The sequence below is a fragment of the Microcaecilia unicolor genome, chromosome 2, assembly GCF_901765095.1.
Source record: "Microcaecilia unicolor chromosome 2, aMicUni1.1, whole genome shotgun sequence".
Classification (NCBI taxonomy): domain Eukaryota; kingdom Metazoa; phylum Chordata; class Amphibia; order Gymnophiona; family Siphonopidae; genus Microcaecilia; species Microcaecilia unicolor.
This window is the reverse complement of record NC_044032.1, coordinates 572,574,400-572,599,456: the sequence shown is the minus strand read 5'-3', so window position 1 is coordinate 572,599,456 and position 25,057 is coordinate 572,574,400. Positions and strand designations below refer to the sequence as shown.

The 25,057-nt window shown below is 42.5% G+C and overlaps 1 protein-coding gene across 2 annotated transcripts in view; it reads right to left on the bottom strand.

Annotated features, from left to right (window-relative positions):
* SORBS2 (sorbin and SH3 domain containing 2) overlaps positions 1–25,057 on the bottom strand; it is a 610,065-nt gene that overhangs the window by 322,758 nt on the left and 262,250 nt on the right. For both annotated transcript variants that reach the window (XM_030191487.1, XM_030191488.1), the window contains exons 3-4: positions 10,119–10,168; positions 893–985 (exon numbers count right to left, since the gene is read on the bottom strand). In XM_030191487.1, coding sequence (XP_030047347.1) covers positions 893–985; positions 10,119–10,128 — 103 coding nt within the window. In that variant the 5' untranslated portion in view covers positions 10,129–10,168. The remainder of the gene's footprint in view (positions 1–892; positions 986–10,118; positions 10,169–25,057) is intronic.

The window sequence follows — 25,057 nt, the reverse complement described above, 5'->3', positions numbered from 1 at the left end:
CTTAATAACTACTACCTCAACTCTTCAACTCCCTCAACTCTCAACAAAAAGCTAATGTGGGGTTACCACAGCTTTTACGTGGCAAGTAATAGAGAGTGGGATTGAGCTAACTTGTGAGGAATACATGGCTGCATATGGCATTAAAATGTATGGCAATGAAGCATTTAAGTATTCCACAGTAATGCCAAGAAAGAAGCAATGGCATTCACTGCATGCAGAATGCAAAAAATGTATCTCCAGGTCTGTGTCTGCATAGAAGGCTTAGAGGAGAGGATTTGTTGGCAGTTTTTGAGATCTAACTACCAGTTGTGTCTTCTTTTGCGACCAGGAGAAAGTGCCTGCAAGTTTCAAAGGCAAGCGGGAGTAACAGACATGTTCGTGTGTTCCAACAAATTGGAAAGTGAAAGCACACATCAGTGCCTGTTCTGCTCTACCTAAATATGATATTGTTGCCCACACTTTCGGTTTTGTGCAAACATGTGCACAAAAGCTGCAGTTAATGTGAAACTTTTGTGCATGTGTGTCTGGCATGTTCTTCCCCCTCCCCCCCCCCAAAAGCTGCAGATTTTTGTGCATAAAATCTGCATATATTATCTTTCTACATGACACGGTATTACACTTGCAATAGAAGTCACATAGTCAGACATCTATATGCGATTGTACCATGAGTCTTTCTGCAATACTAATATTTAAACTGCTTTCTTACAAGGTAACATATCCTCTTCAGAAAACTATAAGGTGAGGCTGGGACAAGCAGGGACAATTAGCACATTAGACCATACATTTCTTAGGGGAAAGAGGAAAAGTGTTTTGAAAGGATTCAATTGCAGAAATGTGCAGTTAAACAAAGCCATTCAAGTTTTGTGTTCTGTTGGTTAGTAGTTATTTATACCTGCAGCCAATAGGTTTGGAGAACTCTGAACTCTCTTCACAGCTGTTAATGTGACAGACATTGTGGCGCATTTGTCAGCACACCCACCGCTATCTGGAGGCAGCACAAGATAAGGACACAGGCCCAGGACAAAGGGGGGCAAGCACATGCAACAGCATGGTTCAAGGAGATATGCCAACCACATAGAAACATAAAAAGAAAAAGACAAAAGGACATGCAGTTAGAGGGTGCTGTAGGTATCCAAGCATTTGCAATCCCAGAGACAGACAAATACTCATCAGATTTGCACAGGCCTCAGTTGGCTATCAGCAGATGCATAATTCCATAATTAGGAAACTAAGGCACCCTTTTACTAAAATGCGTTAAAATCTGGGTTTAACACGTTTTAACAAGGGAGTTTCCTGCATGCTAAGGCCAGATTAAATGTGTTGATATTTAGGGCTTTTAAAATATTTCTTTGCAGGTTCTGCACTAATTTTTCCATTAACACCTATATTAATGTGGAACACTTACCACCTCCTTCCTGTGTTAAGTCTCCGTTATCCAGTTAGCATGCACTAATGTGAATGCACTAGTTAGATACTTTCACACTCATTCCCCCCATGACACGCCTTATCCCCCAAATATTTTTTTAAAATTTATTTAAAGTGCGATTAGCATGCGCACACTGGCAAATTACCACACAACGTTTTGCTGTAAGCCTTTTTTTCATGCACTAAATGCGAATTATGGCTTTCAATGGCCATTAGTAAAAGGTCTCCTACAAAATGTCCCTTTCCTGAGTAAATTTCCATAAATGGCCTCTTTTGTGTTTTCAGGAAAATTAACTCCTAAAAGCTAGTCAAGAAGGGGTTAATTTTATAGAAGAAGCAGAAGCACAAACAGCAAAGGTGACACAAAAGTCCAGAAAATGAATGGTGTGGTAGAAAAATTAATGACATGTACTGATGACTTGACGTGCCGTGTTTCGGCTACAAAGGGCCTGACTCAGGAGTCAATACCAACGATTTCACTTGATTAGTTTGTTCTTACAGGACTGAATAATGAATGCACCAGCTGAGCACACAGTGTATGGTCTACCTAATTGTAGCAATCAGGATACCCTGATACAACGCTGGCAGTCAGCGCTACAATTAGGTATACAATATAACCTTGTATTTGTTATCAACCGACTTGGCGAACGCCTTGACGGTACTATGTAAGCCACATTGAGCCTGCAAATAGGTGGGAAAATGTGGGGTACAAATGTAACAAATAAATAAAGAAATACCATATACTGTGTGTGCGACTGGTGCATTCATTATTCAACCCTGCACTCTCTGGCATTACAATAAGCTTTTTTAAAAGCAAGATATACCTTTTTTCAGCTGTCTTTGCGGACTCTTTACAAAAGGTCTTTCTCAAGACAATCAGTGAATCACTTAATTCTCTTCTGGAGTTTTACTTATTCATGCAGACAACAAAGACTCGTGAGGCAGGCCTGTGGCCAAAATACAGATCTATGTCAAGTCTACAATAAACCATCCTGCATAATAGTCTTGGTCTCTTGAGTCATCGGTCCACTTCCCATTTTCCTTCCACTGTTGTTGTCACGTGGGATTTTGGCGTTCATAGAACATGTTCCATATATAAAGCGTGGTTTATTTACATGTGGGACAAGGCTCTTATACAATCATGTGGGTATATGCTTGTGTACAAATACATGTGCCAACAAAAGCAAGCAAAGTTTTATGTGACCTGCATGTAGGCACTGTGAACAACAGAGTTTGGGCAGAGCAGAGGTAGCATTGCAATGTACACACACATTTTATAAAATACATACATACATATACCCATAAATTACAAGTACACATTTATACCTTTCTCAATGTTATGCAGGTATAAATTTATGCAAGGGGGGTTATTTTAGGAGCCTCTGCTGCCTTTATAATATATCCAATAATTGTATGCCTCCCCCTCCCAAAACAAAAGGTGAACAAATATACAAAAAAACAAAGCATTAGAATACAAATACTATATAGATTATGTTTTTTTTAAAGGATGGAGGACAATCAACATAGGGGTTTTCCACTTATACTGTGTAGTTACTGTACACCAGAAAGTGCCATCTGTATCCAATTTTTGATCCTTGTGTCCAATTTTTAATATATAAAAAGTCCATCAATATCTTTATTTTTTAATATATCAACACAGAAAAAATGCAAAAGCTTATCTTATATTAGAGTGTGGGTCGGTTTTTGGACAATATAGACTAGAATTTTGTACATCACGCCTAAAAAATTGGCACCAAAACAAAATACACCTAGACGTATTCTATAAAGTACAACTCAATTTAGGCATACTTTATAGAATAAGCCTAAATTTCTATGCAGTTTACAAAATATGCCGAGTGCCAGTCCTCGTGACTAAATTTAAATGCTGACCGGGTGTATTCTATAGCAATACACATAAATTTTAGAAATGCCCACGATCCATCCATTCTATGCCCATGGCCATGTCCTCTTTTCCATTATGCGACTTAGAATTTACACGTATCATGTTATTGAATGGGGATGTGCAAAATACTGCTGAATAAAATAAGTGCGCTGTAATGATTTAAGCACTGTTATAACTAGAAACAGTGGCATTTTTAGAAATGACTATAAAAATACTTTAAAAATAGTGAAAATGAAATAATTGTTGTGAAATAAAATTAAGTTAAGGTAGGGAGGGAGGGAGAGGTTTTTCTGCCAGTGACTGAAGCTTGTCTGCAGGGTGCTGTATGCTAATTGCGAACCATACACTTCTGAGGCCTTTTCCTCTCCTTGTTAGTGATTGTGTTTAGAACTTGTAGTGTTGTAGTAATCCACATTGTTCTTGGATATTACATTGAGTTTTTTTAGTGGATTTACTCCCTGGTTGCTGGTTTCAGTGTTCATAGAATACACTTAGACAGTTCTGCATGTAAATTCTAATTAATGCCAATTAGTATCAATAATTGCTTGTTAATTGGCAATTATCGGCACTGATTGGCTTGTTAAGTAATTAAGCTGCATGTGCAAATTCAGAATATGACTGGATTTGTGTGTGCAGCTTAAGTCACGCTATAAAGAATACAGGGGTATATTTTTTCATTGTGAAGGGTCAGCTGAACAATTAAGGGAATTTGTCACCTGGCTCCATTCTTTGTCTTCAGCTTTACAGTTTACAAGCACTAGCCACAGAGAAGTATATTGACTTTCAAAATTTGTATTTATATCAGGAAGGAACTACTATTCAAATTAAGTTACATTGGACTGTGGCTAGAAATTCTTTTTTACATTACTCAAGTTTTCACACTTATAATTTGAAAGTGAGTTTGTCTGTGAGCCAATATCTCCGTATTTGATGGATTTGTTTGATGTCGGAAGAATTTGAACAGCAAGCACAAGAATTATTTTCCAGATTCCTTGATCGTGGCTACCCACACTGGGTGGTTAAAAAAGGTTGCTTGAGAGCAAAATTTGCCCAGAGAGACTTATTGTTTCAGTATACTAATCAAAAATTACGAGATAGAATTACAGCAGTGCTTTCTGCTTTAGAGGCAGATGCAGCAACCAAACGTAAAAAAATCTAAATCGTTAAAGTCCCTAACGATTTTAAAATAACGAAAAATGCACCAAAAAAAAAAGTCACACATGCTGGAATCGGTATTGAAACGTACAATGTATCAAAGAATCACAATACACATCGTTAATCGGCCCCCAAATCATGCGCAGAGCAGCCAAGCGTTATGTTAGCTGCTCTGCGCATGCCACAAACAGTCAAATCACAAGCACATGGCAAATTGAATTGACACATAAAAAAATAAAACTAAAAAAAGGATCGGGAGGGGGCAAGGGCGCTCATCAGGAGCGTCCTGTACGGACGGCCTTGCCCCCCCCCCCGCCGCTGCTCCCCACTTTCCGCCGCTCCCCCCACCCCGAAAAAGCAAAATTGTAGCAGCCCCTGCCCCCCTCCCTTCCTCACTACTCTCAGCTCCGCCTCCCGACATCCTCCGTCTGTGCCCCGCCCCCTTTGGGGGTCGTCGCCGCCATTCCCCTTCTCCATCGGGCCCCCCTCCCTCTTACCGGGCCCGTGCAGCGCCTCTCTCCTCTGTCCGAAGGCGCTGCACGGGCAAGAAGAACGCTGAATCAGCTGATGCCTGCCTTCGCGATAGAGCGTCTTTCTCCTCCTGGGCCCGCCCCTGTCTGACGTCAGTAACACTGACGTCAGACAGGGGCGGGCGCAGCAGGAGAAAGACGCGCCATCGCGAAGGCAGGCATCAGCTGATTCAGCGTTCTTCTTGCCCGTGCAGCGCCTTCGGACAGAGGAGAGAGGCGCTGCACGGGCCCGGTAAGAGGGAGGGGGGCCCGATGGAGAAGGGGAATGGCGGCGACGACCCCCAAAGGGGGCGGGGCACAGACGGAGGATGTCGGGAGGCGGAGCTGAGAGTAGTGAGGAAGGGAGGGGGGCAGGGGCTGCTACAATTTTGCTTTTTCGGGGTGGGGGGAGCGGCGGAAAGTGGGGAGCAGCGGCGGGGGGGGGGGGGCAAGGCCGTCCGTACGGGACGCTCCTGATGAGCGCCCTTGCCCCCTCCCGATCCTTTTTTTAGTTTTATTTTTTTATGTGTTTTCTGAGGTCCTTTGGACCAATCACAGCGCTTTTAGCTCTGCTAATGCGCTGGGATTGGCTCAAAGTTTGTTTATTTTTTCACTTAACACTTTTTCCTGGCACAGAGCTGTCCTAACGAGAGGTCCAGACCTCTCGTTAGTTTTCCTGCCTTTTTCCTGCGTAAAGGCAATCGGAAAAGGTTAGTGCATGTCGTTTCAATGGGGTTTTCACACTAATTGCTCATCTCCATTCCGTTTTCGTTAGCTGCTACTGTCGTCGGAAAATAGGCTTAAGTGCATGGAAAGGATCGGAAATTCTTCCCCGAGGGCTCATTTAACGATGAAAAACGTTTAGTGCATCTGCCTCTTAGACTGCAGGCATTTTAGGCACATAATTAAAACATAACTGTTTAGGAAATTTGTGTTAAGTTCTATATATTAACGATTATCGGTCATTTATTACCTTGTCATTGTTTTTATTGTAAATTTTAAAGGGAATTTTATATGTTATAACATTGTTAATCTCTGGTAATTTCCAGATTTATCTTTTGTAATCCACACAGAACTAAAAGGTAGATAGCGGACTATAAGATATTGTGTTATGTAATATTATGTTATGTTACCTCATGCCTCCTCAATAACTTCCTTGATGTTCAAGTATTGGGATATATTAACTGTCTATGATTGTTTTTAGGAATGGCCAGTGGTTGTTTATCAGCGAGGCCAGACTATAGGTGAAATACTCACATATAAATGATTTATTTATTTATTGCATTTGTATCCCACATTATCCCACCTCTTTGCAGGCTCAATGTGGCTTACAATACATCATGGATAGTGGAAATAAGAAGAGAAAAGATATTTGGTATTACAGAAAGATTTTGGGTTGCATGGTAATGGAATACATGATAGTAATATAACAGAAGGCATTATTAAACATTTCTGGATATATGTGGGGAGTTTCACATGTGTTGATCTTTGTGGTGTATCTTGTCAAAGAGATGGGTCTTCAGTAGTTTGCGGAAGTTGGTCAGTTCATAGATCGCTTTTAGGTTGCGTGGCAGCGCGTTCCAGAATTGCTTGCTCATACAAGAAAAGGATGCTGCGTGCATTAGTTTGTATTTTAGAACTTTGCAATTGGGGAAATGAAGATTAAGGAATGTGCGAGATGATTTTTTAGCATTCCTGGGTGGTAGGTCTATCAGGTCTGACTTGTAGGCTGGGGCATCGCCATGGATGATTTTGTGAACAAGGGTACATACTTTGAACGTGATGCGTTTTTTGAGTGGGAGCAGTGTAGCTTCTCTCAGAGGGGTTTTGCACTTTCGTATTTTGATTTTCCGAATATGAGTCTGGCTGCCATGTTCTGGGCTGTTTGGAGTTTTTTTGAGTATTTGCTCTTTGCAGCCAGCGTAGAGTGAGTTGCAGTAGTCTAGATGACTGAGTACTAATGATTGTACCAGATTCCGGAAGACGGTCCTTGGGAAGAATGATCTTAATCTTTTTAATTTCCACATTGAGTGGAACATCTTTTTGGTTGCCGATCAATGGTAACTCCAAGAATTTTTAGGGTTTCCGAAATTGGTAGATTTAGTTTTGGTGTGTTGATGGTGGTAAATTTGTTCGTATTGTGTTGAGAGGTGAGTATTAGGCATTGTTTTTTTTCTGCATTAAGTTTTAAGTGAAATGCATCTGCCCAGGAGTGCATGATATGTAGACTTTGGTTGATTTCATTGGAAATTTCTTTTAGGTCTAGACAATCTAGGAGTGTAGCGTATTTGATGGGGCTGACAGGTATTTTAAGTCGCAGTTGTATGATTTTCTCTTTGAAGTACTTTGCAAGGTTGTCAGCTCCTGGTGTGCCTTTGCTGTTGTTCGTGACTGGTGTGGTGTCTAGTAGTTTGTTCACGAGTTGGAAGAGTTTGTGTATGTCCTTGTAGTTTGGTCCAATTTCAGTTTTGTAGTATAGTCTTTTGGTTTGTCTTATGGTGTATTTATATTTTCTTCGGAGTTGTTTCCAGGCGTTAAGTGTGGGATTGTCTTTCTTTTTATTCCACGCACGCTCTAATTTCCTAACTTGTGTTTTGAGTTTTTTCAGTTCCTCATTGAACCATGGTATTGAGTTCTTTCTGTGCGAGGTTCTGGTTTGAATTGGGGCAATGTTGTCTAATATTGTTCTGCATCTATCGTCCCATGTAGGAGGAATTGGGTTGTGTCTGCATTTGTTGTCCATCCGTTATAGTAGATTTGTTGCCAGAATATTACCGGGTCTATTTTTCCTCTCGTGGTGTAGGTTGTTCGTTCTTGTTTTTTAATTGTGGTTTTCGTTCGCCATTGGAGGGAGATGTATGCTTTGTAGTGGTCTGACCACAGTGTGGGTATCCATTTTGTATCTGCTAGTATAAGGTTTAAGTCTGGATCAAATTTATATGTGATAATGTCTAGTGTGTGTCCTTTAGTGTGTGTTGGTTGTGCGTTTGGTACGTGAAGACCCCCAATTAAGCCACATTGAGCCTGCCATGAGTGGGAAAGCGCGGGGTACAAATGTAACAAAAAATAAAATAATTGTAGGAATTCTCTGCATTCTTGGGTGCTTGTTGAGGTAAGATCTTCCAAAGTTGTTCTTGGACAAATAAAAGTGAGATATAGACAGATGATGACATTAGTGAGTCATGAGTTAGAGAAACTTATGTGAAACAAGTCATCACTAAGGTCTTGAGTCAATATAATGATATTGGATTAGTTGCCATAAAGGTTTAAAAAATAGTATCAGCTCAGAGCCTTTATTGTGGCCTGTTGTTACTGTGGCATGTATACATGGTGTCTGGAAAAAATGGGACCCATTACATAGTTTCAAAATACTTTGCAATTGTTTAAATTGTTCTTAGATAATTCATAATTTGTGTTCAAAGTGTCCTCCTTCAACTTTGACACATTAACAAAGCCTTTGACACCACTGAGCTATTGATTCAATGAATTCTGGGAGGAGTAGCCTAGTGGTTAGTGCAGTGGACTTTGATCCTGAGAAAGTGGGTTCAATTCCCACTGCAGCTCCTTGCAGTGGCATAGCCACAGGTGGGCCAGGGCCCACCCAACAGTAGCACATGTTTAGTGTAGTTGGTGGGGATCCCAAGCTCCACCAGCTGAAGACTTTCCCCTGATAGACGCATGCTCAGTTTTCAGCACATGCCTGCTACAGACTGCCAAAGTGGAAAGAAGAGTTTTCCTGCCAGCTGAGATATTTTGTTGGGGGTGGGGGCGGGGGGAGGGAGAACACTTGGTGCCCACCCACTTCTTGCCTAGGTCCACCCAAAATCTGTTGTCTGGCTATGCCCCTGGCTCCTTGTGAGTCTGGGCAAGTAATTTAACCTTCCATTGACCCTGATACAAATAAGTACCTGTATATACTATGTACACCGCTTTGAATGTAGTTGCAAAAACCACAGAAAGCAGTATATTAAGTCTCATTATTTATTTATTTAGATTTTGCTCACACCTTTTCAGTAGTAGCTCAAGGTGAGTTACATTCAGGTACACTGGATATTTCTCTGTCCCAGGAGGGCTCACAATCTAAGTTTGTACTTGAGGCAATGGAGGGTTAAGTGACTTGCCCAACATCACAAGGAGCAGCAGTAGGATTTGAACCAACCACTCTGGACTTCAAGACCAGTCCTCTAACCACTAGGTCATTACCTTTCCCCTTTCCCTTTCATTAATTAAGAGCTCAACTGTTTTGTGAGCTTGATGCGCTGGATTGCCATCCAGTTGAAAAATAAAGTACTACAATTTCAGGCAGAAGTTTCTGCTGCAGTAGGATGTTTTTGGGTTATTTGGAAAAATGTTAGGGTCCTGTTTTTTCCAAAAACTGTGTATATATAGGTTTCAAAAATGAAAGGCATACATATGTGAACTGCTAACTTGTATGTATAACTTGTGGGAAAGGTATAGTATAGGGGGTGAAGTACTTCTGTGTATGAAGGAAGAGCAAGACTTGGGGGTGATAGTGTCTGATGATCTCACAGTGGCCAAACAGGTAGAAAAGGCAACAGTCAAAGCCAGAAGGATGCTCGGGTACAAAGGGAGAGGAATAGGCAGCAGAAAAAAAGAAGTGATAGTGCCCTTATATAAGTATCTGGTGAGGCCCCATTTAGAATACTGTGTGCAATTCTGGAGACTGAACCTACAAAAAGATATAAACAGGATGGACTCGGTCCAGAGGGCGGCTATAAAATTGGTCACTAGCCTCTTTCATAAAGTGTATGGGGACAGACTTAAGGCTCTCAATACAGATACTTTGGAAGAAAAGCAGGAGAGAGGGGATATGATAGAGAATTTATAATGAATGTGACTATTGGACAGACTGGATGGACCATTCGGGTCTTTATCTGCCGTCACTTACTATGTTACTGTGTTACTGGCAAGGGTCAAAGAACTGTCAACAGATTTACACTCTACACACACATGCACATGCTGTCCTGAAAACAAACACAATTCATAAACTAGACTGTTGTTGCAATTCCAGCATGGTTTGGATCATTTGTCTCTGCACGGTTTGTTTACTAAATTACTGTGCTAAATTATTTAAAACCTCGCAGGACAGTAGTTGAGCAGCATACCTGTGTTCATGTTGATGCTGGGTGGTTACGTTTAGATGTCTTCAGTTTCCCTGCAGAAAAGAAAAGAATTCATGAACCTGTGTCAAAATACTATGGTAATGTATATGTGAGAAGACATGTTATTTATGGACATTGGAAAGAAGTACAGCTGAACCAATGTTACAATTGTAGTTGTGCAAGTAGTTCTCACCAGGTTAGAACTGCATATCTTCCCCATAGAAATACTTGTAGTGCCTGTGTGGATAACTGGGTATAAGAGAGCACTTCTTTAAGGCAAGCAATTAAGCATTCTGCAAAGGGCCCTGTTTACTAAGGTGTGCTAGCATTTTTAGCGTGCGCTAATGCTACAGACACCCATAGGAATATATGGGTGTCTCTAGCATTAGCGTGCATTAATTTTTAGCATGCACTAAAAACACTAGCGCCTACAGCATGGCTTAGTAACAAAACACCATAATTGGGGTAATTCTATAAAGTAGATGCTAAACATTTACAAGCCAGTTATGCATGTAAATGTTTAGAATACTAACATGTATGTATGTATGTGTTATGTGTGCACATTCACATGTACATGCTGGATATGTGTCTATGTACTATTGTGTAAAAATGCGCTATGATAGCACATGTTTTACATGTGGGCATCCACATGTGCAGACTCTGGATGGAGCATGGGCAGGGCATACAATTATACATGTAACATAGACTACAACAAGTTATCTATTTATCAAACTTTATATACCCTCTTCTTGGCAGAGTCATTCCAGATGGTTTACAAAACACACTAAAGACAGTCAAAATAAACACAGACCTGCCAAGTCTCCCGCATTCAGCGGGAGACTCCCGCTTTGGTGGGTCATCTCCCGCATTCCCGCCAAACAGAAAAGTCTCCTGCTGAGACACCACGGTGGTAGTTCCCCCTTCCACCCGGTATTCATTTCCTGGCCACTGCTGCTTCTCCTGTTGAGCAGCATTGGCCGCAATCAAAAGAAAAATAAAAAAAGAAAGCATGGGGCCGCAGTAGCCTTCAGGCATGCGCTGTCAGCTCTGCCGCTCCTCTCTCCTCTCTCTGTCTCTGCCCCTGGACTGTAGCAGGAAGTTGACATCGACTTCCTGCTCCGCTCCAGGGACAGAGAGAAGACCGGCTGCAGAGCATACAGCCCATGCCTGAAGGCAACTGCGGTGCCACACTTGCTTTTTAAATATTTTTGTTTGTTAGCTCTTTTTTTTTTTGTCGGCCGCTGCTGCTCAACAGGAGAAGCAGCAGTGGCCAGGAAACAAATATCGGGTGGAAGGAGGAGTGGGAGGCAGAAGGTAGAATGGAGAGAAGGACGAGACATGGAGAAGGGCTGGAGAAAGAGAGAAGTTGCTGGAGATAAGGATAGGGAGAAAGGGGGGATCCTGGCTGAGAGCAGAAAGAGGGAAGACGCTGGAAGAAGGGTAGGGAGAGAAACAGGAGAGACACTGAAGGATGGGGAGAGAGGGGGGGCATGATGAATGGAAAAGGGTAGAGAGGGAGACACTGGATGGAAAAAAGGGGATAGAGAGACAGAGAGACACTGGATGGAAGGATTGGGAGAGGGGGTAGATGGATAGAAGGATAAGGAGAGAAAGAGGGAAGATGGACGGAAGGTTGGGGAAAGAGGGAAGGTGGATAGAAGAATAGGGAGAGAGAGGGAAAACAGATGGAAGGATGGGGAGAGAAAGATGCTGGAGGGAAGGATAGGGAAAGAAAGAGGGAAGATGGGTAGAAGGATAGGGAGAGAAAGAGGGGAGATGGATGAAAGGATGCAGAGAGAAAGGGGAGAGACTGGAAGGATGTGGAGAGAGGGGACACTGAACAGAAAAAGGGTAGAGAGATAGAAAGACACTGGATAAAAGGAGGGGGAGAGAGACACTAGATGGAAGGATCAGGAGAGAGGGTAAATGAGTGGAAGGATGGGCAGAGAAAGAGGGAAGATGCTGGATGGAAGGGTAGGGAGAAAAAGAGAGGATGCTGGATGTAAGGATGCAGAAAGAAAGAGGGGAAACACTGGAAGGATGGGGAGAGAAAGAGGGGAGCTGCTGGATAAAAGGGGGGAGAGGGCAGAGTAGTGAAAGACTGGAGAATAAGAGGAAGGGGCATGGGGTGAACAAGGGTGAGGAAAAGATAAAAAGCCATAGGTAGATGAAATAAAAAGAAGGAAATTAAAGAATGGATAGAAAGAATGAATTAAATCTGTTCAGAGAGAGAGGCAGAAAAATATTGAAGAAAACAAAGAAAAAGGAGAGAAAATGACAAATGGACAGGAAACCCTGGCAAGATAGTTAAGAGAAGACAAAGGAACGCAGAATCAAGAGACTAGGAGCAACACAATTAGAAAAAGTAAATGGCCAGGCAACAAAGGTAAAGAAAATTTTATTTTAATGTAGAATAAAGTAATGTGGTAGCTGTGTTAATAAAGTTTAATAAATGCAAATAAAACACAAAATAGAAAATAAGGTGATATCTTCACTGATTTTAAAACATTTTTTATTAGCATTCAGAGACCACCACTTCCTTCCTCAGGTCAGGAGAGGATACCATAACAGCATTATACTTACCTGAGGCAGGAGGTTTTGGCCTCTGAAAGCTAATTGAAAAGGGTATTAGGCTATTAAATAAAATATTTTCTGAAATGGCCATGGGTTTGAGGTGTGCTGGGGCGGAGTCATGTAGAGTGGGTGGAGCCAAAGCACAGTAGGGCGGGTCTTGGGGCATGTACTAAAATCTTCCTCTCAAAAATTGGGGCTCTTTGGCAGCTGTGTAAACACTGAAGCATTACTAAAACAGCACATCATACCATATTAGAAAATAACATCTTAGAGCCCTTCTAAAGCCATAAAAAAATGGCATAGGTTTCAATTCTTCTGGCTAGAGAGCAAGGCAGCCATTTTGGAAACATACCACTAAGGGCAAGAGCGAATGGGCTTCACTCCTGCCCCCCACTACCCCTGCTGGATCATCATGGCCATCAAGTAGGCCTGAGGGGGATTCTGAGTGGCAGGGGGAGCAGGGTACGGATGGGGTTGACTCAGGGAGGGATGGGAGGGGGTATGGCCCTCATTGTGGGGTGGGAGAGGGATTAGAAGGTGGAAGGCTACTTTGGGGAGTGCGAGGGGGATCAGAAGGAGAGGGGCTGCTTTGAGGGAAGGAGAGGTTAGAAGTAGATCAGAGGGGCAGAGGAGCACTTTAATCCTTGTGCAGGTTCTGGCCGATATTCAGTGCTAGCACATGCACAGCTAACTGGCTAAATTTAGGACAGCTTTTGAGCAGTCCTAAATTCACCTGATTCGCTATGCAGGTGCTGACACTGAATATTGCCAGCAACCACTTCACCATTCCTGACCCCCAGCTCCACCCCATTCCACCCTGACCTGACAACTTTGGAAATGGCCGTTCAGAGCCAATATTCAGTGCCGCTGAATATCGGTTGTTTGGCAGCCACAAGAGATTGAAGCAGGCAGGAGCCTCTCCTACCCATTTAAATTGCTTTGAATATCAGGTAGTATATTATCTATCCAGATGTCCCATCCACACCAGCTACTAAGCTCTACAGTCCGTCCCTTCCTGTCTCTCAGATATCCACTGTACTTGTCCCATGTTTTCCTGAATTCAGATAGCTGTTCCACACATCCACCATCCTTTCCATAAAAAACTGTATCCTTGGATTACTTCTGAGTCTACCCCCTTCTCCTTTCAACCTATGCCCTCTTGTCCCAGTTTTCTTTCAACTGAGGTATTTACATGTCTCTATTGTATCTCTCCTCTCTTGCCTTTCTTCCAAAGTATACATATTGAGATCTTTAAGTCTGTTCCCCATATATTTTATGGCAAAGACCATTGACCATTTTAGTAGCCACCCTCCGTTTGCTTGCTATGTCAACTTTTTACAACGTTCTCTCAAGACATGTACTTTCTACCGGTTCCAAATGTACCATTGTCTTGTATGTGGGATGAGCGGAATACCTCATCATTTAAATGAGAAGACATTTTTAAAAGCTATTATTGCAAGCTAATTTTATACATTCTATAACATATGTTAAAAAATGAGACAGCTCTGAAACTGTGCCAGTGTTCTCGGGCCACCAATAAAACTTCATGATAAACCATTAATACCAAAGCTACAAGCAGCGCTGCCCTGAGGAATTCTCTTCAGACTATTTAACACCAAAAGTAAGTCCAATGTACTTTGTTTGGTTTTGATAAAGTGTCCAGGCTTGTAACTTTAGGCCCACATAAAAGCCACAAATTATTCCTGAAAGCATCAGATTCCTAGCGTGTTTGCTCGCTACTAGAGGAGACAGCACTTGAAGTGTTCTTTGTAGTGTTGGAACGTAATCAGCAATGCTACCATGAATTTAAAAAAGGGCTGTGAGACTCTGCACTGCTTCAGATCCCAGCAAGGAGTCATTGAGCAGAGAACCCTTGCAGGCCAGCATGTCAAAATGATTTCTAGCAGATGGAAAAGGGTTCTTAGAGCTTAAACTTGTCTGCATAATATTTGCTAGTACATGCCAACCTTTTAAGAAACTGGGAGCTCCTTCTCTGGTTAAAACCCTGTTTCATTTATTCTGTTGACTGTGATAATAAAAAAAGTTTGAACGAGCATGTATAAAAGCATGACACAGGCTCATTTCTCTATATACGAGCTAAGTACCCATATTAGTGGAAGGGGGGGATGTCTGTATAAATGAATGTGACTGCAGACCCCTTAGTTCAATGACCTCTTCCTCAAGAGCACTCACCTCTAGTCTAGATACTTTACCTTCAGTGTCAGCCAAACCAGGGCAGCATCCTTCCTACGACCAGGCCATATAACCTTCAGAGTCGCTCAAACTCCTCACTGTTTGGCCACAGGACCTTTGATTGTGTAGAGGCCCCTGGGTTCTGCTTTCTACCAGATTATAGGGGTGTTGACATTTTGACTTAGAATACTTTCAGAGCTTCTAGAACAGAAGGTGGGTTATCCCACCTGTGACGGACAGTTATAGGAGGAGATACCCTTTAGATCAAGGGTTCTCAACCCAGTCCTTGGGTTACACCCAGCCAGTGAAGTTTTCAGGATATCCATGATGAATATACAAGAGATAAATTTGCATGCAGTACCCTCATTATATGCAAATATATCTCATGCATATTCATCGTGGATATTCTGAAAACCTGACTGTCTTGGTGAATTCTGAGCACTGGGTTGACAACCACTACTTTAGAGGAAAACTGTGTTGGTATAAATACCAAGTGTGGTGGGACTAGCCTTGTCTTTGGCTCTAGTTTCCCCGGCCACTGTACCATTGCTGCAAGAGGAAGAGGCTTGACTCCATCCTCCACATCTGACTAAGAGGAAGAGGGTCTCAGGCTATCATGGCCACTAAACCTGGAGAGAGTAGGAAGGACACATATTTACCAGAGCCAACACAGCATCTGCATTTGCACAAAATAAGAGCTGGAAAAGGGAACCAGCTCAACACCCTTCCCTGTATAGAAGTAAGGGAAGAAAGACTGAAGAAACAGGACAGAGAACTCCAGTAGCTACATGCCCAATGGGGAAGGGATCGCCTACAAGGACTTTATAACTGAATGCTCACAGAGGCCTACTACCTAACATACTTACAGAGCAGCTCTCCTTTGGAGTTTTGTGATCTCTGGATCCCTCCTCCAGAGCAGAGTTGCTCTGTAAGTAGGTTCTTTCTACAGCTACCTCACTCCTGCAAAAGTTCCCTTTTAGACATATAAAAATATCACAGTAGGTCTGTAGGGGTCTCTACAAAGGCCTCAACACATGTCCAGTCACTTAATCATCTGGAAGCCAGGGAACACTCTTCAGTAACAGCAACATAAAATCTTTTCCTTTTGAATAGCCTATAATCCTAGCCACTGTGTTCTGAATCAGCTGCAATCTTCAAATCAAAAATTAAGGCAGACCTAGAGAAATGGGATTCCAATAGGCACGCCTTGAAATAATCAGTGTCATTAGATCTGTCAATTTTAAATACAATTGTAACTGATGGAACACTCACCAATAAAACAAACAAAAAACAAACAAACCAAAACATTCTTATAACTCACGAAACATGAAAGTCCAGGAACAATGCTATACCAATCCAGATGTGTGGAGGCAATTCCTTAAAGGGGTGTCTAAGTGGAGCCTATTCTATAAAGGAAAGCAGGTGCCCACTAAGCTTCATAAAATACTAGAGTAACCAAATATACACATATGTAAAATTTAGGCATGACCACTTATGCCTGCCAGAGAGCTAGTGTAAATGCTTATGCCTAGATCAGTGGTTCCCAAACCTGGTTCTGAAGGCACCCCAGCTAGGATACCCACAATGAATATTCATAAGGGAGATTCGCATGCACTACCTCCACTGCATGCAAATCTCTCTCATTAATATTCATTGTGGATACCCCAAAAACCTGACTGGCTGGGGTGCCTCCAGGACCAGGTTTGGGAAAGTCCTAGATTGTTAAAAATGCATATAAATGTAGTATTCTATAATTTATGCTTGCAACTGTACATCCTGCCCAAGCTCCATCCAGACTCCTTCCATTCACACCTTCAAACTACACACCTTCGTATTAAGGCACCATTTTTTCACTAGTGCTTAGCTGGACTACACTTATATGTATACATATACACGCATATATGCTGTACCTATACTTTTTTTGGGGTTCGTTCAATTGTTGTTGCCCATATTTGATGCATCTGCTGAAATACTGATGCCACTTTGCAAAGCCTATAATTGACATCCCTCTCAATATTGCCATCACTGGACATAATGCTGCCAAGATAGGGGACATTGTCTACGTTTTTGACAGGCTGCTGGTAAATGGTTGTTCACATACTATGCCAGTGACCACCCATTAATAATTTACCAAGGAAATAGTGGTTTGAAATAATTGAAAATTCTTGGGTGCTTCCAGATCTAAAGAAAGTTTCATTAAGATCTGGTAAAGCTCAGTGCTCTTTAAAAAAGTTGACATTACTTCCTTTTTCAAAGATGCATTTACCATACATAAAAGCCAATCTAACAACTCTCCATCCCGCTGACTTCACCAACTATGACAGGAAGGGTTCCAAAGGGCAAGAGTAGGTTCCAGCTGAGTGGTTCCAAAGGTCTGAATATTTGAACTATTTTATTCATTAAAAAAAAAATAGACTGCAATTTTGTTGCAAACGTTTCCTGACTGGAGACTATTCAAGTACTATGGAAGAGGCTGAAGCAAACCAGACACATCATGGTATAACTCCCTAAAGCTGTTTTTAGCTGACCAAATATTAGATGAGGAGCAGAATTTAGCAGTTCCAATTCCACCCTTGCATCAGTTACAAGGGCATTTTTGAAAGGATGTCCAAGTCAGAATGAAGGCGTGTAGTTCATAAAATCCAAATCTCACATATATTTTCCAACAGAAAATACATCAGGATTTGCTGTTCAAAAATACATAAGATGGACATTCGTGTGCTGAAGACGTCCAGCATGAACAGCCATTTTATACACTGAAATGTCCAACATATGAACGGCAAAAAAGCAGAGACAAGGACGTCTGTCTGGCAGCATTCTTAGAAGAACGGCCACAGATATCCCTGCAAAGCAGGGGGGCAACCTAGTGATTAGTGCAGTGGACTTTAAACGAAAGTATCCAAGTTGAAATCCCACTTTAACTCTTACCCTCCCCCCCTGTTTACAAAGCCCAGTGGCATTGACGACACAGACCATTCAAAGAATGAGCTGTGTCGACATTATCACACCATCAGCCACCAGCTCGGCTTTGTAAACAGGAGGGTTAATTTGTAATAGTGAACCCTGAAGGAACATAAAAATACATACTGTACCTGAATGAACACCACTTCAATAGCTTTCAGGCTTGCAAGTGGCTTTTATATTAAAAAAAAGAAAAAAAAAGAATGGATCCTTTGGTTTAAAGTCAACTGCACTAAATACTAGGCTCTGCCTCAGATTAGTTTCCTGATTTGCTAACAATTCCCATAGTACCTGAGGCTGTCATAGATCCTGATATTCCATTTCAGTTTCACTTTCAGGGGGGAGGGAGGGAAACAGCTGCCACTAGGGGTTAAGGAGGTGTCTTAATCTCTCCAGTGGTCAGTTGCTCAATCAGGGCATCTTTTTACATAAGTACATAAGTAATGTCATACTGGGAAAAGACCAGCATCCTGTCCAAGACAGCGGCCAATCCAGGCCAAGGGCACCTGGCAAGCCCCCCCAAACACACAAACACTCTATACATGTTATTCCTGGAATTGTGGACTTTTCCCAAGTCCATTCAGTAGCAGTTTATGGACTTGTCCTTTAGGAAACCGTCCAATCCCTTTTTAAACTCTGCTAAGCTAACCGCCTTCACCACTTTCTCCGGCAACAAATTCCAGAGTTTAATTATACGCTGGGTGAAGAAACTTTTTCTCCGATTTGTTTTAAATTTACTACACTGTAGTTTCATCGCATGCCCCCTAGTCCTAGTATTTTCGGAAAGCGTGACAGACGCTTCACATCCACCTGTTCCACTCCACTCATTATTTTATATACCTCTATCATGTCTCCCCTCAGCCGTCTCTTCTCCAAGCTGAATAGCCCTAGCCTCCTTAATCTTTCTTCATAGGGAAGTCGTCCCATCCCCGCTATCATTTTAGTTGCCCTTCGCTGCACCTTTTCCAATTCTACTATATCTTTCTTGAGATGCGGTGACCAGAATTGAACACAATGCTCAAGGTGCGGTCGCACCATGGAGCGATAACGGCATTATAACATCCTCACACCTGTTTTCCATACCTTTCCTAATAATACCCAACATTCTATTCGCTTTCCTAGCTGCAGCAGCACACTGAGCAGAAGGTTTCAGTGTATTATCAACGACGACACCCAGATCCCTTTCTTGGTCCATAACTCCTAACGTGGAACTTTGCATGACGTAGCTATAATTCGGATTCTTTTTTCCCACATGCATCACCTTGCACTTGCTCACATTGAACGTCATCTGCCATTTAGCCGCCCAGTCTCCCAGTCTTGTAAGGTCCTCTTGTAATTTTTCACAATCCTGTCGCAATTTAACAACTTTGAATAACTTTGTGTCATCAGCAAATTTAATTACCTCGCTAGTTACTCCCATCTCTAAATCATTTATAAATATACTAAAAAGCAGTGGTCCTAGCACAGACCCCTGAGGAACCCCACTAACTACCCTTCTCCATTGTGAATACTGCCCATTTAATCCCACTCTCTGTTTCCTAATCCTTCAACCAGTTTTTAATCCACAATAGGACATTTCCTCCTATTCCATGACCCTCCAATTTCCTCTGTAGCCTTTCATGAGGTACCTTGTCAAACGCCTTTTGAAAATCCAGATACACAACATCAACCGGTTCCCCTTTGTCCACATGTTTGTTTACTCCTTCAAAGAATTGAAGTAAATTGGTCAGGCAAGATTTCCCCACACAAAAGCCGTGCTGACTTGGTCTCAGTAATCCATGTCCTCGGATGTGCTCTGTAATTTTATTTTTAATAATAGCCTCTACCATTTTCCCCGGCACTGACGTCAGACTCACCGGTCTATAATTCCCCGGATCTCCCCTGGAGCCTTTTGTAAAAATCGGCGTTACATTGGCCACCCTCCAATCTCGAGTTTAAGGATAAGTTGCATATCACTAGCAGTAGCTCCGCAAGCTCATTTTTCAGTTCTATCAGTACTCTAGGATGAATACCATCCGGTCCAGGAGATTTGCTACTCTTCAGTTTGCTGAACTGCCCCATTACGTCCTCCTGAGTAACTAGTGAGATAATTACATTTGCTGACAACACAAAGTTATTCAAAGGTGTTAAATCACAAGAAGATTGTGAAACATTAAAAGAGGACTTTACGAGACTGGGCATCCAAATGGAAGATGACGTTTCATGTGAGCAACTGCAAAGTGATGCATGTGGGAAAGAGGAACCCGAACTACAGTTACATGGTGCAAGGTTCCACATTAGGAGTCACCGACCAGGAAAGGGATCTGTCATGATTGATTATACGTTGAAATCCTTTGCTCAGTGTGCGGCAGCGGCAAAGAAAGCAAATAGAATGTTAGGTATTATTAGGAAAGGAATGGAAAACAAAAATGAGGAAGTTATAATGCCTTTGTATTGCTCCATGGTGCGACCACACCTCAAATACTGTGTGCAATTCTGGTCACCTCATCTCAAAAAAGAAATAGTGGAATTAGAAAAGGTACAGAGAAGGGCGACAAAAATGATAAAAGGGATGGGACGACTTCCTTATGAGGAAAGGCTAAAGCGGCTAGGGCTCTTCAGCTTGGAAAAAAGACAGCTGAGAGGAGATAAGATAGAGGTCTATAAAATAATGAGTGGAGTGAAACGGGTAGACGTGAATCACTTGTTTATTCTTTCCAACAATATTAGGACTAGGGGTCACACAGTGAAGGTAAGTACTAAACTTAAAACAGATCAGAGAAAGTATTTCTTCACTGAACATGTAATTAAACTCCGGAATTCATTGCCAGAGAAAATAGTAAAATTAGTTAGCTTAGTGGGGTTTAAAAAGGTTTGGATAACTTACTAAAAGAAAAATCCATACACCATTATTAAGACGGACTTGGGGAAAATCCACTGCTTATTTCTAGGATAAGCAGAATAAAATGTATTATACTGTTTTGGGATCTTGCCAGGTACTTGTAACCTGTGTTGGAAACAGGATGCTGGGCTTGATGGATCTTCGGTCTGTCTTAGTAAGGCAACATTTATGTTCTTATGAGGAAAACTGAATTAGCAGAGATACTAGGTACCACCTGGAGCTAATAATAATATATGATCCATAAGGACTTGCACGTTACCAAAGGTTGTCTCACATTTTGGGGGAAACTCTAGAACTAGGTGTCTGGAAGGAGCCTATTCTATAAAGGAACATGTGCCTATTTTCCTTTGTAGAATATTAGCATAACAGTGAAAATATGTGCCTTGTTAGGTGTGAGCACATATGCCAGCCATAAAACTGTGTGTGTGTGCCTACATGCCAGACACATGCACATTGCAAACCAAGGTTGGCCCAAGGAAGTCTGCAGCCTGAGGCAGGGATGAGATGCCACCCCTGCCCCCGCCCAGTCTAGAATCTCCCCCTTCCCTCCTCAACCCTCTTCCCCGCGTTTATCTTTTATTTTCCAAAAGGCAGCAGTGGCAGTAATTCTCATAGGCTGTCCTGCTGTGGTGCCGCTGGCACCGGCCTCTTAGTTCTACAGCATCCCACCTCTGAGAAAACAGGAAATTACTTCAAGAGGTGGGCCGCAGTGGGAGAAGAGGCCAGTGCTGGTGGCAGGGCAGTCTATGGGAATTGCTGCCACTGCCACCTTTTGGGAAAAAATAAGGTAAACGTGGGGAAGAGGGTGGAGGAGGGAAGGGGAGACTGCTGCTCCTGGAGAGTGCCGCCTGAGGCCCCCGCCTCAGCTGGCTTAATGGTAGGGCTGCCACTGCTGTAAACTGCACACATAACAGTGAGTCTCACCCACACTCTGCTCAGACCCCCACCTTTAAAATACTCACTATGCAATGTCCCCTGGGTTCTATATAGGTTGCCCAAAGTTTACAACTCAATTTATTAATGGGTGATAAGCACCAATTAGGCATTTAATTAGTGTTAACAAGCACTTCATTGGAGTTCCATGTGGATTTTCTCTGTGTGATTTCTATAGCATGGCGCTTAACTTTTCCTGCATGCAACCCAAAAGGAAGCATGGCCATGGGTGGGTCATGAGCAGTCCCAAAAGTTAGGTGCCATGTTACAGAATAATATCTATTCTTGCCTAACGTTGGGTGCTGGATTTATGCCTGATAGAACCAAGCATAACTCCGGTGCCAAAGATAGGTGCAATCTGCGCATTCAGCTATTATTCTATCCAGCTTATAATTGAAAAAGAAAAACGCCTATATTGCGACCCAAATCGGGAGATAGACGTTTATCTCACAAAAACGAATAAAGCGATATAATCGAAAGCCGAATTTGGACGTTTTCAACTGCACTCCGTCACAGATGCGGACAACGTTGATGGGGGCGTGTCGAAGGCGTGGTGAAGGCGGAACTGGGGCGTGGTTACCGGGCGATCAGAGATGGGCGCCTTTCGCCGATAATGGAAGAAAAATATGCATTTTTAGCGAGAATTTAGGGCACTTTTCCTGGACCCTGTTTTTCCACGAATAAGGCCCCAAAAAGTGCCCTAAATGACCAGATGACCACTGGAGGGAATCAGGGATGACCTCCCCTGACTCCCCCAGTGGTCACAAACCCCCTCCCACTACAAAATATGCCGTTTCACAACTTTTTATTTTCACCCTCAAATGTCATACCCACCTCCCTGGCAGCAGTATGCAGGTCACTGGAGCAGTTATTAGGGGGTGCAGTGGACTTCAGGCAGGTGGACCCAGGCCCATTCCCCCCCCCACCTGTTACACTTGTGCTGGTAAATGGGAGCCCTCCAAACCGCCCACCAAACCCACTGTACCCACATGTAGGTGCCCCCCTTCACCCATTAGGGCTATAGTAATGGTGTAGACTTGTGGGCGGTGGGTTTTGAGGGGGATTTGGGGGGCTCAACACCAAAGGGAAGGGTGCTATGCACCTGGGAGCTCTTTTACCTTTTTTTTTTTTTTTTTGTAAAAGTGCCCCCTAGGGTGCCCGGTTGGTGTCCTGGCATGTGAGGGGGACCAGTGCACTACGACTCCTGGCCCCTCCCACAAACAAATGCCTTGGATTTATTCGTTTTTGAGCTGGGCGCTTTCATTTTCCATTATCACTGAAAAACAAAAACGCCCAGCTCACAAATTGTCGAATAAAACATGGACGTCAATTTTTTTCCAAAATATGGTTCGGTCCGCCCCTTCACGGACCCGTTCTTGGAGATAAACGCCCATGGAGATAGACGTTTTTGTTCAATTATGCCCCTCCACGCCAGCCAAAGGGGCCCTTTATAGAACACGGGATTCATGCAGATCATCCTGGCACTTCACTTTCGGTGCCATATATAGAATCTGGCCCTATATGTACGCACTGATTCCATACTTTATCTCAACCACTGGGATGGCAAAAATATCAAAAAGACAAAACACTATACCTTGGTTCAATGACGAACTAAAAAAACTCAAAACACAATCTAGAAAACTTGAATGAGTATAGAGAAAGACAAAAGATGAACACACACTCAACGCATGGAAACAAATACATAGAAAATACAAATACGCAATAAAACAAACCAAAAGGTCCTACTACAAAACCAAATTAGGACCGGACTACAAAGATATGAAGAAACTATTCCAACTCGTAAACAAGTTACTAGATACCACCCCTATCATCACAACCAACACAGACATTCCACCCGCAGACAAACTTGCTAACTACTTTAACGAAAAAATAATAAAACTACGCAGCACACTTCCTCATCACAATACCAACATCAAAATCTTCTTCAAATATCTGGACCCATCCTCCGAAGGATACCCAGCTGACCGCATTTGGACAACATTTAATCTCAGCACCGAATCAGTTACACAAGCGACTCACAGTTTCGCCAAGACCCACTGCAAACTGGATACATGTCCCAGTCATCTACTCGAGTCTGCCCCAGACTGCTTCATAGCAGACCTTACATCCCATCTAAACTTCATGTTACAACAAGGTCTCTTCCCTGAGGAACATGGCAACATCCTACTCACCCCAATACTAAAAGACGCCAAGAAAAGCACAAACGATATCACAAATTACCGCCCAGTTGCATCTGTCCCATTAGTAGTAAAAATGATGGAGAGCTTCGTGACTAAACAGCTTACAGAATACTTGGACAAGTTCTCAATACTACATAATTCACAATCAGGATTACGATCCCACCATAGCACCGAAACTGTCCTAGTCACCCTCCTGGCCAAATTCAAGCAGGAGATTGCCACAGGCAAAAGCATACTCCTCCTCCAGTTCGACATGTCGAGAGCATTCAACATGGTAAACCACAACATACTACTAAGAATACTAGGCCACTTCAGGATTAAAGGAAACGTACTTAACTGGATCAAAGGCTTTCTAACCACCAGAACTCATCAAGTAAAATCAAAGTCAAACATATCACCACCGTGGAAAACAGTCTGCGAAGTACCTCAAGGATCACCATTATCACCAATACTCTTCAACTTGATGATGATTCCACTGGCACAGTCCTTATCCAACCGAGGCCTTAACCCATTCATTTACTCCTGGGCAAACTCATTCCAACTGAAACTGAACACCGAAAAAACACATTGCCTCATCCTCTCCTCTCCATATAAAAAATACAAACCCACAGCCATAAATACTCCAGGACATACCCTCCCTACCTTGGACAGTTTGAAAATACTCAGTGTCACACTCGATCGCAACCTTACCCTCGATAGCCAAGTAAACTCTGTAACAAAGAAAATGTTCTATTCAATGTGGAAGCTCAAATGATTAAAACCTTTCTTCCCAAGAGCAACTTTTCGATACCTAATACAATCAATGGTCCTAAGCCATGCAGATTATTGCAAAGGAATCTACGCGGGCTGCAATGAACAACTCCTAAAAAAAACTCCAGACCACCCAAAATACAGCAGCCAGGCTGATATTCAGCAAAACACGTTTCGAAAGTGCCAAACCTCTCAGAGAAAAGTTGCATTGGCTCCCAATCAAAGAACGGATCATCTTCAAAATCTGCACCTTTGTCCACAAAATCATGTACAGCGTAGTCCCAAGATACTGTACATGACAGACCTTATAGACTTACCAATAAGAAACAAAGTCAGATCGTAAAGATCCTACCTAAGCCTGCACTACCCAAATTGCAAAGGACTGAAATACAAAACAACTTACACATCCGGCTTCTCCTACATAAGTGCACAACTATGGAATGGGCTCC